This window comes from Hypanus sabinus, chromosome 3 (genome assembly GCF_030144855.1).
Source record: "Hypanus sabinus isolate sHypSab1 chromosome 3, sHypSab1.hap1, whole genome shotgun sequence".
In the NCBI taxonomy this organism is placed as follows: domain Eukaryota; kingdom Metazoa; phylum Chordata; class Chondrichthyes; order Myliobatiformes; family Dasyatidae; genus Hypanus; species Hypanus sabinus.
Window position 1 is genome coordinate 188531586 of NC_082708.1, and position 17919 is coordinate 188549504.

A 17919-nucleotide genomic window follows, 5' to 3' on the forward strand; every position below is an offset into this window, starting at 1 on the left:
GGAATATTAACATTTAAACATTTGGACAAGTACATGAATAGGAATATTTTGGAGGGATACAGGCCAAATAAGGGCAAATGAGACACACACATAAAATGCTGGAGGAACAGCAGTCCAGGCAGAATCTATGGAAATGAGTAAAGAGTCAGCATTTCAGGCTGAGACCCTCCATCAGGACTGCCCTGCTGAGCTCCTCCAGCATCTTGTGTGTGTTGCTTTTGATTTCCAGGATCTGCAGATTTTCTCGTGTTTGTAACTTAGATGAGCATCTTTGTTGGCATTGACCAGGTGGGCCAAAGGGCCTTTTTCCATGATGCAAGACTCCATAACTCGATGATCATGACTTAAGTGAATTGCCCATAATGTGCCCAGGACACATCCAAAGGTCATCCTGGGTAGATAATTCACAATTCTAGCTTATTCTGGCTTTTTCTCCTTTCCAGTCCTGATGAAGGGTCTCGGCCCAAAATGTCGACTATTTATCCTCTCAATGGATGCTGCCTGACCTGCTGAGCTCCTCCAGCATGTTGTGTGTGTTGCTTTGGATTTCCAGCATCTGCAGAATCCCTGGTGTTTACATCTAGCAGAAGCTTTCTCGATCTCTGATCCAATTTGCTAACCCTAAATTATGAGACTGTGATGCCTGGTTCTGGATACGCAGCTGGGGAAATGTCCCTGTATACTCAGATCATTTTTATTACATTTTAATGACATCACCACTTAGTCTTCGAAACTCAGGAGGATGAGAACATAATCTGATCAGTCTCTGCATTTGACAGTCCAATCATCCCAGAAATCAGCCTGGAGATTATTTGCTGTGCCTGTAATGTCTTTAATATTTAAGTAATATAGTAAATATATTGTTCGATTAAGCATTAGTTGTTATTTATATAATTCATCGTGGATTATACGTAAAAGTACATTATGCCACCAGGTCACATGTGAGTGTTTTACGAAAGTAAAATCGAAATCAAGTCAAGTCAAGTCACTTTTATTGTCATTTCGACCATAACTGCTGGTACAGTACATAGTAAAAATGAGACAATGTTTTTTCAGGACCATGGTGTTACATTACACAGTACAAAAACTAGACTGAGTTACATTAAAAAAAAACAACACAGAGAGAAAAAAAAACAACTTCACTAGACTACAGACTTACCCAGGACTGCATAAAGTGCACAAAACAGTGCAGACATTACAATAAATAAATAATGTACACGTTTTACCAGGTTCCTGTGTTTTTCTTTCGATTAGCTTTTGGAATTAGAGAAAGCAACATTGCGCCCCTCCCCCCACCCCAGCATCTTAAATATTGAGCACAAGAAGATCCCAAGGCAATGAGAAGGCAATAAAATAGCCTGCTTTAAGAACATTAAAGGATATCACGGGTAAGGTCCTCCCCACCACTGAGCACATCCACGTAAAGTGTCCATCATCAACAACCACCGCCATCCAGGCCACCTTCTCTTCTCACTGCTACCATCAGGAACATGGTAGCGGGGCCTCAGAAATACTAGTAACGATTTGCTCCATTTCTCACATGTACATTGAAACATCAAAACATGGTGAACTGTGCCAATTGCATTCATGACCAACAAAGTCAAAGGTTGCGCTGGACACCATGCCTCCAGCACCAACTTAGCATACCCACAGCTCAGAAACCCCAACCCACGTGTCTCTGGAAAGTGGGAGGGAACCCGGCAGTATGGAGCCCTCCATACCACTGAGTACATCTACATGGAATACTGTTGCAGGAAAGCAGCATCCATCATCAGGAACCTCCACCACCCAGGCCATGATCTCTTCTCGCTGCTGCCATCAGGAAGGAGGTTCAAAAGTCTCAGGTCCCACACCGCCAGATTCAGAAACAATTTTTACCCTACAACCATCAGGCTCTTGAACCAGCGTGGATAACTTCACTCATCTTAACACTGAACTGATTCCACAACCTTTGGACTCACTGTCAAGGACTCTACAACTTGTGTTCTCAGTATTATTTATTTATTATTATTTATTTTTCTATTTGTACAATTTGGCTTCTTCTTATTATCAAAGCACATATATATGTCACCATGTACATCCTTGAGATTCATTTCCTTGTGGGCATTCAATGTAAATGTAAAGAAGCATAATAGAATCAATAAAAAACGTGCACGACAGACGGACAAACCACCAGTGTACATCACGGGTAAAGCCATCACAACCATTGAGTACACTACATGAATCATTGCTGCTGTCATAGGAAAGCAGCAACACCCAGACCATGCTCTCTACCTGCTGCGCCATCAGGTGGAAGGTACAAGAGCCTCAGGACCTACACCACCCGTTTCAAGAACAGTTACTACCCCTCAGCCATCCGGCTCTTGAACAAAAGAGGACAACTACACTCATCTCTTGAGATGTTCCCACAACCAATAATCTCACTTTAAGATCATTGGGATTGTATATGGTGACACAGATGCACCCTGATAATAAAATATAACTTTTGAACTTTGAAAAGACAACAAACTGCAAATACAAAAAAAAGATAAATAAATGAATATCGAGAACATGAGATGAAGAGTCCTTGAAAGTGAGCCTACAGGCTGTGGGAACCGTACTGTTGAGGAGAGTGAATTTAGTTTGAGTTAACTTTAAGTTACCGTAAATTCCGGACTATACGCTGCTACTTTTTTGCCATGCTTTGAACACTGCGGCAACACTGCGGCCTATACTACGGTGCAGCTAATGCATGTTTTCTTTCATGCCGCCAAAAACATTTTGCCTCGTAACTGTAGACCAATAAAATTGATGAGTAGTTCACAGAGGTCCAATGAAATTGTACGATAAATCAAGCACACTTGAAATCGAGCTGCTGCACATAATCTTGGCATAAATGAATTGATGGTGAGACGGTAGAGACACCAGCGTGAAGAACTGAGTCAATGCAAAAAGACGACAAAAGCTTTCAGAGGTAATCATAGCAGATGGCCCGAATTTGAAAACTTTCTTGAAGACTGGGTTAACCCACAGAGAGCAGGCGGCCGCGGTGTTTCCACCGTGCAGATCAGACTGAAGGCTAAAGCAATCGCCACCAAAATGAAAATCGAAGATTTTAGAGGTGGGCCATCGTGGTGTTTTAGATTTATGAGATGAAAAGGCCTGTCCATCAGGGTACGCATGACTCTGAGTCAGCAGCTCCCTCCCGACCACGAGGAAAAGCTTGCTAACTTCCACACACTCACTCAAACAAAGATAGCGGAGAATTCCATCGGGCCAGATGATATCATAAATATGGATGAAGTACCTTTGACATTTGACCTGCCTCTCACTCGGACTGTTAATAAAAAAGGTGACTCGTCCATCACACTGAAAACAAGTGGCCATGAGAGAACGCATTTTACTTGTGTTCTGAGCTGCACAGCATCCGGACTAAAGCTTCCACCGTTGGTGATTTTTAAGCGGCTGACAATGAAAGTTCAGTGAAAGCTGCCATCAAGAGTACAAACTCAATTCCAGCTGTGATTCCTGGGGGCACCATGAAGTATTTGCAGCCACTGGACATCAGCGTGAACCGGGCATTTAAAGTGGCGCTGCACGTTGAGTGGGAGGCTTGGATGACGAGCGGTGAGAAATCCTTTACCAAAACAGGACGCATGCGAAGAGCATCTTTAACTCAAGTCTGCCAGTGGATCCTAAATGCGTGGAGCGGTGTCACAACTTCCACCATCACCAACGGGTTTCGAAAGGCTGGACTGCTGCGTGATGAAGAGGACCGCATGCGCTCAAGTGAGAGCGACAACGAAGAGACTGAAGTGAGTGACGAGATCCTGAGGTTGTTCAATTCGGACACTGAAGGACTTTGATGGTTTTAGTGCGCAGGAGGAAGATGAAGAAGGCGATCAATAACTTTTCCTGGTAGGCTGCAGTATATATATATTTTTTTACCAGTCGTTAGGAGATATTGGAATGTTGTTCGTGCACTGTTCAGTAAAAAAGTATACGCAACATAATTTGTGTGTTACCGATACGTATGTATATTTAAAAGTAGCTGTGTTACAGGCACTGTTCGAAAAAAAGCATTTGCAATATGTATTTGTTTATGTTACCATACGGATTTAATTAAAAGTTAAAAAATCCTCACGTGTAATATCTTTCTGTGTAAATATCTCATATTACAACGTGGGACACCTACGGCTTAAAATCCGGTGCGGCCTGTACAAGTACAAAATTGATTTTCTTTCTAAAATTAGAGCGTGCGGCTTTTAATCAGGTGCGCTCTGTAGTCCGGAATCTACGGTATGTTACTGCATGTTTGTCATGTCTGTAATAGGCTGTGAACCCACTGTTTATTTATAATTATGTCTTATGTATTATATATTACATCTTACTCTTGTTACGACTGTGCCCCAATTCTGAGGGGCCGAAGGGTACAAAGTAGCCCCCTCCTTTTTGAGAATCACAAGATCACTATTAATTCGGGTCTGGGACCCAGGAAATGAGAGAGAGGCACGCAGAATCCTCAATGTTTGGAATGTGTCCTGGGCCTCTGAAAGACAAAGCCATTGATAACGGCCATTGTCTCTTGGAGACGGAATTGTGTATTGAGTACTGTACGATTCATTGAAGCCCCTCGGGGACGACCAGAGTGGGCTGGTTGAGGGATTGCATCATCCCAACCTGATTGACATGTGACCCCGTGAGTAAGGATAAAAGAGGGTCTGGGGAACAACCCCTTTAGACGCACCAGGAGAAACGCTAGAAATCCCGTGACAGCATTTAATAGCGACAGCCGGTGGGGCCCACGTGCGTCCTTTCCCGTTGCCTGGGATTGGTGGGACTGACCATGGAAGAACGGCTTAGCTAAAAGGAAAAGAACACCAACGACATTTCGAAGGATCAACATCATCAAAAAAGGAAACTCTGGCAAGTTCCAAACTCTCTCTCTCTTGACTCCAACCAAAGGCTGCAGCCTAAATGAACTAAAGTGACTTTTATATTTCCATCGGACAATACATTTTCCCCTAGACAACGATAGAGCTATTTCTTATTGATTATTATTATACCCGCACTTTTAGATTTAGTATTGACAATGTATATTATCTGCATGTTTGCATTGATATTATTTTTGTGTATTTTTACCAATAAATACTGTTAAAAATAGTACCATCAGACTTCAACGGACCTCTCTATCTTTGCTGGAAGTGACCCAGTTACGGGATACGTAACACACTACATTGGACTCTCTCTCACAACCTTGCAAGAACATCATGTATAAAAACACAAAATGCTGGCAGAACTCAGCAGGCCAGACAGCATCTATGGGAGGAGGTAGTGACGATGTTTCGGGCCAAAACCCTTCATCAGGAACATTGTGTGCTTATTTTGTCTACTTACTGCCCATTACATCACTGGCGTTTAGGGCAGCAATGAAGGTCCTCCATCTCTGGCAGTGTTCAGGGATTCCTTTATCGTGTCAGTAGTTTCCTCTCTGTTTTCACTACTGTCAGTCATGCAAATCCTGGGTGGAGACTCAGGAATACCGTCACACTCAGATGCAGAAGGATGCTTCATTGCTGTTTCCATAACAATTTTGCTTGACCAGTCAGGGTTGTCAGACCTGAATTGAACTCCCAAACCTTGAAGACCAGTGAACCAGTCTTAGTCTGGCCTCCACACTTTGACCTGTTTGGCATGGATGACTCTACCAAGAGCCAAACCGCAAAGCCCTGACACCAGCCAACAAAGCTCTCTGTGTCACTGAGGAAAGCAATCCTCCAAACACAACCACAAGGTTGTGAACTTAAAAACGCAAACACGAGGAAATCTGCAGATGCTGGAAATTCAAGCAACACACACAAAATGCTAGTGGAGCACAGCAGGCCAAGCAGCATCTATAGGGAGAAGTACAGTCGACGTTTCAGGCCGAGATCCTTTATGTTTGCATTTAGGACAAGAATATAAAAGCAAGGATGTAATGTTAATGCTTTATACGGCACTAACAAGGCCTCACTTGGAGTATTGTGAGCAGTTCAGGGCCCGTTATCTTAGAAAGGATGTGCTGAAACTGGAGAGGGCTCAAACGAGGTTTATGAGGTGATTCCAGGATAGAATGGCTTGTCATATGAAAAGCACTTGATGGCTGGGCCTGTATTCACCAAAATCCAGGAGAATGAGGGGTGACCTCATTGAAAACTATCAAGTGGTGAAAGGACTTGATAGAATGGATTGTGGAGAGTAAGTTTCTTACAGTGGGGGAGTCCAAGACCAGAGGACACATCCTCAGAATAGAGGGATGTCCATTTAGAAAAGAGATGAGGAGGGATTTCTTTAGACAGAGAGTGGTGAATCTGAGGAACTCACTGCCATAGGTGGCAAAGGCAACCAGGTGGCTTGATAGGTTCATCTTGGTGGTTGAAAGGTTACGGAGAGGAGACAGGAGAATGGACTTGGGAGGGAAATAGATCAGCCATAATGAAATGGTGGAGCAGACTTGATGGGCCAAATGGCCTAATTCTGCTCCTTATGGTCTATTATTAACTTATGCTTTCCACCTTTGTAATGTTCTGTGCTGCTGCAAAATGTTCATTTTCATGGCATTTATACCCTGAATACGTCTGCCCAGCATGATAAACTTGGAATGGGGTACAGTCAACCAGAGGAGCAAAGATTAGCAAGTCCAGTGGGAAGAGCAAGAGAGCAAATGAACAGGAGGGGAAATATAGAGCTACCACAATGGCAGAGTGGACATGGAGAGGATATTTCCAATAAGACCAGAGAGCATAGCCGCAGAAGAGGACCTCCTTTAAAATTGAAATGGGAAAGAATTTCTTTAGCCAGGGAGTGGTGAATCTGTGGAATTCATTGCCACAGATGGCTGTGGAGGCCAAGTCATTGAGTATATTTAAAGCAGAGGATGATGGGTTCTTGATTAATCAGTGCATCAAAGGTTATGGAGCGAAGGCAGGAGAATAGGGTTGAGAAGGATAATAAATTAGCCGTGATTGCATGGCAGACAGAGCAGACTTGATGGGCTGAATGGACAAATTCTGCCCCCATGACCTATGGTCTAATGCAAGGCATCTGACTACTTGATTAATGCAAAGCTATAACTAACACATAATCCCACAATCTTGCTGCTGTGACTGGACACAGCCGAAGGATGGGCAGTCCTTCCCAGGATACTGAATCACTGACTACAAATAGGGGGTGAGGTAGTAAAAGAGGAAGTGGTATTCCGCTGTTTGTCAAGAAACCCGTTACTTCAATAGTGAGGCAGAATATCCGAGAAGGCCACACGAGTAGAGATTAGGAACAAAAAGGGGATTGTCACTTTGCTGTCATGATATTACACACCACCCAACAGTGAACTGAGGTTAGGCAACAGAAAGCATCCTGATTGGCTCCATCATGGCGTGGTGTGGCGACTCAAATCCGCAGGAAGACAAAGCTGCAGAGAGCGATGGACTCTGTCTAATACATCACAGGCACACAAGGCATAGGAGCAGAACTTTGCCATTTGGTCCGCTCAGTCATTTGATCATGGCTATTTATTGCCGCTCTCAACCCCAATCTCCTGCCTTTTCCCCATACCCATAACCTCCAATGCTCTGACTAATCAGCCTCCACTTTCAGCCCTCCCCACCAGCAGAAGTATCCACAGGCGGTGCTGCCTCAGGAAGGCAACATCCATCGTCAAAGATCCCTACTATCCAGCCAGGCCATCTTCTCACAGCTACCACCAGGCAGGAGGCCCAGAAGCCTGAAGCCCCACAGCATGCATGACTGCGTCACTGTCTGGTATGGAGGTTTTAATGTGCAGAATCTAAAGAGGTTCCATGATGCCAGTGGACTGGAAAATTGCAAACTGAAGAAAGGAGGAAGCTAGCAGAAAGCCAACTGTAAGCCAGTTAGCCTGACCTCAGTGGTTGGGAAGATGTTGGAGTCAATTGTTAAGGATGAGGTGATGGAGTACTTGGTGACACAGAACAAGATAGGACGAAGTCAGCATGGTTTCCTTAAGGGAAAACCTTGCTTCGCAAACCTGTTGGAATTCTTTGAGGAGATTACAAGTAGGACAGATAAAGAGGACGCTGTATGTTTGAACTTTCATAAAGCCTTTGACAAGGTGCCACACATGAGGCTGCTTACCAAGTTAAGAGCCCATGGTATTACAGGAAAGTTACTGGTATGGTTTGAGCATTAGCTGATTGGTAGGAGAAAGTGAGTGGGAATTAAAAAGATCCTTTTCTGACTGGCTGCCAGTGACTAGTGGTGTTCCACAGGGGTCTGTGTTGGGATTGCTTCTTTATATGCTGCATATCAGTGATTTAGGTGATGGAATAAATGGCTTTGTTGTCAGGTTTGCAGATGATACAAACATTGGTGGAGGAGCAGGTAATGTTGAGGAAACAGGTAGCCTGCAGAAGGACTTAGACAAGATAGGAGAATGGATAAGAAAGTGGCAAATGAAATACAATATTGGGAAATGCATGGACATGCACTTTAGTAGTAGAAACAACTGTGCAGACTATTTTCTAAATGGGGAGAAAATTCAAAAGTCTGAGATACAAAGAGAATGGGGAGTTCTTGTGCAGAAAACCCTAACGGGTAACTTGCAGCTTAAGTCAGTGGTGAGGAAGGCAAATGCAATGTTAGAATTCATTTCAAGGGATGAGATGCTGAGGCTTTAAGGCGCTGGTGAGGCTTCACCTTGAGCATTGTGAACAGTTTTGGGCTCCTCATCTAAGAAAGATGTGCTGGCATTGCAGTTCAGAGGTTCACAAAGATGATTCCAGGAATGAAAGGGTTATTATACAAGGATCGTTTGATGGTTCTGGGTCTGTACTCACTGGAATTTAGAAGGATCTCATTGAAACATTTTGAATGCTGAAAGGCCTAGACGGTGTAGATGGGGAAAGGATGTTTCCCATGGTGGGAGAGTCTAGGACAAGAGGGCACAGCCTCAGGATAGAGGAGCATCCATTTAACACAGAGATGTGGAGAAATTTCCTGAGCTTGAGGGTGATGAATTTGTGGAATTTGTTACCACAGGCAGCTGTGGAGTCCAGGTCATTGGGTATATTTAAGGCAAATATTGATACGGGGAGAAGGCTGGGGAGTGGACCTGAGGAGGGGAAAAAAGGATCAGCCATGATTGAATGGCAACACGAGTGAATCTGCAGATGCTAGAAATAAATAAAAACACAAAATGCTGGCAGAACGCAGCAGGCCAGACAGCATCTATGGGAGGAGGTAGTGACGACGTTTCAGGCCGAAACCCGGGTTTCTGCCCGAAACGTTGTCACTACCTCCTCCCATAGATGCTGTCTGGCCTGCTGAGTTCTGCCAGCATTTTGTGTTTTTAGCCATGATTGAATGATGCAGTAGACTCAGTGCACCAAATGGCCTAATTCTGCTCCCATGTTTTATGGAGCAATGGTCTTATGGATTTAGATTCAGCCAGCTCAATCACAGGCACGTCCCTGCCCACCATCACCTTCAAAAGACTGTGCCTCAGTAAGGCAGCATCCATCATTAAGGACCGTCACCACACAGAACATGCCTTCTTCCCGTTGTTACCATCAGGGAAAAGGAACAGCTTCTTTCCCTCTGCCATCAGATTTCAGAATGGACAATGACCCCATGAAGTCTTCCTCACTCATCCTCTTTTGCACTATATATTTTAATACAAATTATAGTATGTTTTTAGTGGTGGGCTGAAAGTACATTTCTACCAAAGGAACAGAAAATTCTACAGTACATTACAGGCCCTTCAGCCCACAATATTTTGCCAACCACATAGCCTACCCTAGAAACTGCCCAAAATTACCCTATCACAAAGACCTCTAATTTTCTAAACTCCAAGTATCCAAGAGCCTTTTAAAAGACATGGTATCCACCTCTACTACCATCGCTGACAGTGCATTCCATGCACACATTCTGTGTGAAAAACTTATCCCTGACATCCTCTCTGTACCTACTTCCAAGCACATTAAAACCGTGCCCCCTCATGTTAGCCATTTCAGTCCTGGGAAAATAGTCTCCAGCTATCCACACGATTAATACCTCTCATCATCTTGTACACCTCTACCAGGTCACCCCTCATCCTCCATCACTCCAAGGAGAAAAGGCCAAGTTCACTCAACCTATTCTCATAAGCTACGCCTTCCAATCCAGGCAACATCCTTGTAAGTCTGCTCTACACTGTCTCTAGAGTATCCACATCCTTCCTGTAGTGAGGTGACTAGAACTGAACACAGAACTCCAAGTGGGGTCTGATTAAGGTCTTATATACCTGTAACATTACCTTACGGCTCTTGAACTCAATCTCACGGTTGTTGAATGCCAACACACCATACACCTATTGTCAACACTGTCAATGTGCACAGCAGCCTTGAGTGTCTTATGGACATGGACCTCAAGATCTTTCTAATCCTCCACGCTGCCAAGAGTTTACCATTAATACTATAATTTGTCTTCAAATTTGAACTACCAGAATGAATCATTTCACACTTATCTGGGTTGAACTACATTGACCACTTCTCAGCCCAGTTCTGCATCCTGTCGATGTCCCGCTTTTATCTCATTTCAACCCTTCAGACTGTCCACAACACCCCCAACCCTTGTGTCATCAGCAAACTTACTAACCCACCTTTCTATTTCTTCATCCAGGTCATTTATAAAGATCACAAAGAGGAGGGGTCCCAGAAAAGATCCCTGCAGAACACCACTGGTCATGACCTCTATGCAGAATATGAACCATCTACAACCACCCTTTACCTTCTGTAGGCAAGCTAAATCTGGATACACAAAGCAAGGTCTCCTTGGATCCCATGCCTCCTTACTTTCTGCATGAGCCTTGCATGGAAAACCTCATCGATTGCCTTACTGAAATCCATATACACTACATCCACTGCTCTACCTTCATCGAGGTGTTTTGTTACATCCTCAAAGAATTCAATCAGGTTCTTAAGGCATGACCTGCCCTTGACAAAGCCATGCTGGCTATCCCTAATTAAATTACGTCCCTCCAAATGCTCTCAAATCCTGCCTCTCAGGATCATCAACAACTTGCCCACCACTGAAATCAGACTCACATGTCTATAATTTCCTAGGTTATCTCTACTCCTTTCTTGAACAAGGGAACAACATTTGTAACCCTCTATCCTCCAGTACCTCTCCCATCCCAATTGATGATGCAAAGATCATTGCCAGAGGCTCAGCTATCTCCTCCCTCGATTTCCACAGTAGCCTGGTGTATATCTCCTCTGGTCCTGACAACTTATCTAAGTTAATACCTTTCAAAAGTTCCAGCACATCCTCTTTCTTAATATCTATATGCTCAAGCATTTCAGTCCACTGCAAGTCATCCCGACAATTGCCAAGGTCCTTTTCCTTGGTGAATACTGAAGCAAAGTATTCATTAGGTACCTCCGCGACCTCCTCTGACTCCATGCACACGTTTCCACTATCGCACCTGATTGGTCCTATTCTCACACAGCTCATCCTCCTGCTCTTCACATACTTGTAGATGCCTTGGGGTTTTCCTTAATCCTGCTCTGAAAGGCCTTCTCATGGCCCCTTCTAGTTTTCATATTTTATCCTCAAGCTCCTTCCTGACAACCTTCTAATTTTCTAGAACTCTATCAGTAACAAGTTTCTTGAACTTTTCACAAGCTTTTTCCTTCTTAAACTAGATTTTCTACATCTTTTGTACACCATGGATCTGTTACCCTACCATTCTTTCCCTGCCTCAATGGAACATACCTATGCAGAATGCTATGCAAATATTCCCTGAACATTTGCCACATTTTTGCCGTGCATTTCCCAGAGGTCATCTGCTCCCGGTTTATGTTCCCAGGTTCCTGCCAAATAGCAACATTTTTCCTCCTACCACAATTAAGTATGTTCCTAAATTATCTGCTCCTCTCCAGCACCATGGTGAAGGAAATAGAGTTGTGGTCACTACCTCCAAAATGCTCTCCCACTGAAAAGATCTGACACCCGACCAGGTTCATTTCCCAATACCAGGTCAAGTACAGCCTCTTCTCTAGTTGGCTTATCAACATATTGCAAAATGAAACCATCCTGAACATACCTAACAAACTCCACTGCATCTAAACCCCTTGGTCTAAGGAGATGCCTGTCATGACTAGGAATTAAAAAATCACCCATCACAACAACCCTATTATTGTTGCACCATTCCAGAACCTGCCTCCCTGTCTGCTCCTTGATATCCTTGTTGGGGAGGGTCTACAATAAACACCCAGTAGAGCTATTGCCCCCTTCCTGTTTCTGACTTCCACTCACATTGACTCAGTAGACGATCCCTCCATGACTTCCTCCTTGTCTGCAAGCATGACTCTATCCCTGATTAGCAATGCCACAGCCCCACCTCTTTTGCCTCTCTCCCTGTCCTTTTTGAAGCAACTAAGCCTGGAAACTCAGCAGCCATTCCTGCCATTCTTACCCCAGACATCCAAAGAAGCTTCTCCACTTCTTCCCTCCCAACCTGCAGGTCACCCTTGGGCAAGGTGTAGCACCTCCTTAGCTCCCCTCTCATCCCAATCAGGGTCACGTGAAGCCATGGGAGCAGGTGGTGGATGGTCGTATGAGCAGCTGTGCAGATCACCAGTCCTGGTTATGTGACCACTGACACCAGGCAGAATCTCTGAGGAGTATTGATAATGGATGGGTTCACCCATCTTGTAAAGACACAGAAGTAGCAATGGCAGACTACTTCTGCAGAAAATTTTGCCAAGAACAATCATGGTTATGAGACCACGGTCATCTACATCATACAATGTTGTCTGAAAGGCAGCAATGGCAAAGTACTCCAACAACAATCATGATCTCCCTTGGCACATGACGGTAATGATGATATAGCACACTGCTGCCACAAAACAACATTTACAACATATGGAATTCGATCCTGTCCAGACACGTCACAGCTTGGTACGTGAACTGCACCGTCCATGATCGCAGAGAGTTCTGGACACAGCTCAGCACTTCACAGAAACCAGCCTCCCCTCCATGGACTCCGTCTTTGTTTTACAAACCATTCATACGGATCATTTCACCGTAGTGTATTGAGGAAGAACAAGGGAAAACAATAACAGACAGCTGAATAAAGGGTTACAGTTCCAGAGAAAGTGCATTGCAGGCAGTCAATAAGATGCAAGGGGCCTAATGAGGTCAAGGATCCATTTTATCCTAGGGTAGAGCCCAATAGTCTTATAACAGTGGGATTGAAGCTGTCCTTGAGCCTAGTGGCGTCTGCTTTTTTTGTACCAGGAGCTGTTTAATCGGCAGGATAAAAGCCTTGTGAGTCTTTTCTGCACCCTCAGCAAATTAAGCTGAACTTACTGAAATTGAAACTTTGAAAAGACTCATCAGGTCAGTCAGCATCATGGCAGAGTTAACATAGAGCTGCTACCCAGACAACCTTCCATACAGAGGTCTTTATTTGTGTTTTATTAGACATTCCACGCCGAACAGGCCCTTCGGCCCTTCGATCCGCGCCACCCAGCAACCCACAGATTTAACCTTGGCCTAATCACCGGACAATCTACAATGACCAATTAACCGATGCCTTTGGGCTGTGGGAGGAAACCGGGGACCCCGGAGGAAACTCACGCGTCACGGGGGCTTAAAAACTTTGGGGAAGGATGGGGTGGGGGGAGAGATCCCAAACAGATTGATGGCTGTGCAGAGGTATCGAAAACAGGTTCTGCCAATGAGACGCCCAGAAATATAAGGACATGGTTAAAAATTCACCAGATGGATAGTCAGTACTGCTGCTTTAGAAATTACAGGTTTAATGCAATGCGTGCGCCGTTAATTATAGCTCCGGCTGGTGTCCCAGCCCGCCTGTAACCCAACACGGCTATATTTAACTTCAGGAATACTCTGCTTGAGTGGATCGGCGGGGGCTGGCTCGCTGCCTCTTACCCTGAAATGTCACCCCGCAGTACGCGTCGCTGATGTCCTGTTCGATAATCTGCAGCCGCTCGGCGCACAGAACGAACACCCGCAGCATCCTGAGAGCGGCCGGGGCGAGCCGGGAGGGTCAGGCGTCCAGTAATTGTCTCTCATCCGCTCCTGGACCCGGAGTCGGTCTTGCCCCACCCCTCCCTCCCTCTCCCTTTAACTAGCTCCTGCCTCCGCCCCTCCCTCTCTATCTATCCACTCTCGATCACTCTCTCTTTTCCCCTCTACCTCTTTCCTTCTATTTCTTCCTTGCCTCGTTCTCTTTTTCGCTTCCTCTTTCTATTCCCTTTTATTGCTCCCACTCTCTCTCTTTGCTCAATTTCTGATTCTCTATCTTGCTATCACTATCTCCCCTCTGCCTCTCTTTCTTTATTTTCCCCACTATCTGCCTATCTCCCAACTTTTTCCCTACGCTCTCCGTTTTCTCTGTCCCCCTCCTCTTGGGTCTCTCTCCCTCCGGCTTTTTCCGTCCTCCTCTCTCTATCTGTGACTTTCTCTCTCACTCTCTCCCCACCCACCTCGTTCTCTCTTTCTCCCTTAAACGGTTGCCACCCACCCTCGCCTTCAGCGTTATGGCTCTCCTCGCTCTCTCCGTTTCCCCCCGCCTCCCACCAGCACCGAGGCGCCGCCTTGACTTCTGCTACAGAGCGAGAGTGCGCCAATGCGGTCAGTCACGGCCCATGTGAAGCTGATTATGGACTGGCTCCCGTTTCTATTGATCAGCTCTGCGGAATCTCTGACTCGTCTTCTCAGCTGTCCAGAGAGTGCGTTTATATAGCGCCTTCTGTGACTTCGGAACCAACCATTGTAGGGCTGTAGAAGAGCGGGGGAAAGCTACGCAGTAGGGTTATGACCAAAAACACAAGAGATTCCGCCGATGCTGGGAATCCAGAGCCACACACACACAAAATGCTGGAGGAACTCAGCACGTCAGGCGGCATCTATGGAAAAGAGTAAATGTTTTCAGGTCTTCTTAGAGCAGTGGTTCCCAACCTGGGGTCCAAGGACCTCTTGTTTAATCTTATTGGTCCATGGCATACTAAAATGTTGGGAAGCCCCTGTCTTGGAATGATACAGCATAGAAACTGGCCCTACTGCCCAACTGGTGCATGTGCAGCAAGATACTCATCTGAGCCCAGCTTTGGCTCATAACCCCCTAAACTTTTTCCTGTCCATGTACCTATCCAAATGCCGTCTAAATGCCTCAACCACCTCCTCAGGCAGCTCCTTTCACCTAGATACCACCCTTTGGGTAAAAAAAAAGGTGCCTTCAAGTGTCTTTCAAATCTTTCCCCTCACCTTAAATCTATCATCTCTAGTTCTCGATTCCCCAACCCTGGGTAAAGACTGTAACCTTCACTCTAGCTTTGCCCTTCAATTTTATACACTTCTATAAGATTACCCCCTATCCTACACTTGATGAATATAGTCCCTACCTGCTCGGCATCTCCTGATTGACTAAGTTCCTCCAGCATTTTGTGTGTGTTGCTCAAGGTTCCCTGCATCTGCAGAATATCTGGTGTATGTCATCACTGCAATACAGTACTGTGCAAAAGCATGTAGATTTAGCTAGGGTGCCTAAGATATTTGCACATTACTGTAGTAATTTAGCGTATTACACTGTACTGCTGCCACAAAAACAACAAATTTCAGGACATATGTGAGTGATGATAAAACTGATTGTGGTATGAGTCTCTATTTCTGGACTAAGAACTGAAAGTGTAGACTGAGAGTAGGAAGGGGGCAGGGAGAGGGGAATCATGGTTGGGAAAAGGGGAAGGGCGCGGAGAGGGAGCAGGAAGCACCAGGAATCAAATGACTCTGCCTGGTGTCTCGGGGCTGGGTGTGTCTGCACCCACACTACACCCTGTCTCTGGCATTCCTTCTCTGCCACCTGTCCCATTCCCAACATCCTTTAGTCCCGCCAGATTTACAAACTCGCTCTCGGCTCCATGTTGACAAATACAGTACTGTGCAGAAAATTTAGGCACCGTAGGTAGATATACCTAAGAGTTTTATAGAATATAGAAATCTGCAGCACATTACAGGCCCTTCGCCCCACAATGTTGTGCTGACCATGTAACCTACTCTAGAGACTCTAGAATTTCCCTAGCGCATAGCCCTCTATTTCTCTAAGCTCCAAGTACCTATCTAAGAGTCTCTTAAAAGACCCAACTGTATCCTCTTCCACCACCATCACCGGCAGTGCATTCCACGCACCCACCACTCTCTGTGTGAAAAACTTGCCTTGACATCCCCTCACAATAGCCATTTCAGCCCTGGGAAAAAGCCTCTGGCTATCGACACGATCAATGCCTCTCATCATCTTGTACACCTCTATCAGGTCACTTCTCATCGTCCATTGCTCCAAGCAGAAACACTCAACCTGTTCTCATAAGGGACACCCTCCAATCCAGGCAACGTCATTGTAAATCTCCTCTGCACTCTCTCTCTAGTATCCACATCCTTCCTGTAGTGAAGTGATTAAATATTACTGTATGTGTATGACCAGATCTCTCAAATAAAAAAAACGATTGTGACCCTCCCTGCCATGAAGGTCACTGGCAATGGTTCCGCCCAGGTGCGGAGGAACAGCAGACTCCCATGCAGAGAAGGAAACAAAAGGTTAGGCATCGGAATACCAATACCACACCGGAGGCATGGCCGAGCAACACCGCGAGACAGGGCATTCTCAACACGCAAGGACTGATGGCACAGGTTATTGAGGGCCTTAGTGGTGGGGTAGGGGTACATCTCTACCAAAGGAAACACAAAGTACACTGCCAGATGCTGTGGTCAAATCAACACGTACAAACAAGCTGGATGAACTCAGCAGGTCGGGCAGCATCCGTTGACTGCTCATTTCAACGGATGCTGCCCGACCTGCTGAGTTCATCCAGCTTTTGTACACGTTCATCTCTACCAAAAGAGGTGTGAGGTGCTCCTTCCCTCCACTAGCTTGCAGGTCACCCTTGGGCAAGGTGTAGCACCTGCTTAACCCTGATGGTTGTATGAGCAGCTGGTGCAGATCATGAGACCACTGACTCCAGGCAGACAATCTCTGAAGAGTATTGAGAATGGCTGGGGTTGCCATCTTGAAAAAACACTGTACAGAAGAAGGCAATGGCAAAACAGTTCTGAAGGAAAATTTTGCCACCAGCAATCATGGTCATGAGACCATGATCGCCCAGGTCATATGACAGGGCACATAATGATGATGTTATATACAACACGGCACATGATGATGATGAATGAGGGCCTGTACCCTCCACCCCTCCATGACCTCACTCTTTTTCCTTGCCTGGGTGTCATTCACTGCACTGCACTGACCAGCAGGAACACAGGCATTAATAAACACTGTCATTGTCTATTGACAACTGAACCGTTTATGACAGTCAAAATTAAAGGAAGCATGAATCTGGGATGAAAGCTCTGCAGCAGCTGTGGCCATTCTAATGGCAAAGTTCAAAAACACAGGAGATTCTGCAGATGCTGAAAATCTTGAGTGACACACATGAAATACTGGAGGAACTCAATGGAGAGGAATAAACAGTCAACATTTCGGGCCATGACCCATCATCGGGATTAGAAAGGAACAGGGAAGAAGCCAGAATAAGAAGGTGGGAGGAAATACAATAAATGTTCAACTTAGATGAGTACAATATAATTTTTTACATCAATTATATATAACACCACAGAAAATAAATAGATTAAATTCAAATATGTCTGACCAATGTTTTCAATGTAATCAAGAAATTGGTATTTTTTTACATTCTACTTGGTGATGTTTTAAAATCCAACCATTTTGGATAAATCTAAGACTTTTATTGGAACAAATTACTGGAGTACAACTCCCACATAGTCCAATATTATTTTTATTACGAGATATTGAAGGGACAATACCGAAATTTAAATTGAATAAGTATCAGAAAAAATTTATAAAAATTG

General features: G+C 44.9%; 1 protein-coding gene across 1 annotated transcript in view; it reads right to left on the reverse strand.

The window, feature by feature from the left end:
* dysf (dysferlin, limb girdle muscular dystrophy 2B (autosomal recessive)) overlaps positions 1-15653 on the reverse strand; it is a 400698-nt gene extending 385045 nt beyond the window's left edge. Inside the window, exon 1 of the mRNA XM_059965797.1 lies at positions 13933-15653. Within this exon, the coding sequence (XP_059821780.1) occupies positions 13933-14020 (88 nt within the window). The 5' untranslated portion in view covers positions 14021-15653. The remainder of the gene's footprint in view (positions 1-13932) is intronic.
* Positions 15654-17919: the final 2266 nt, after the last annotated feature.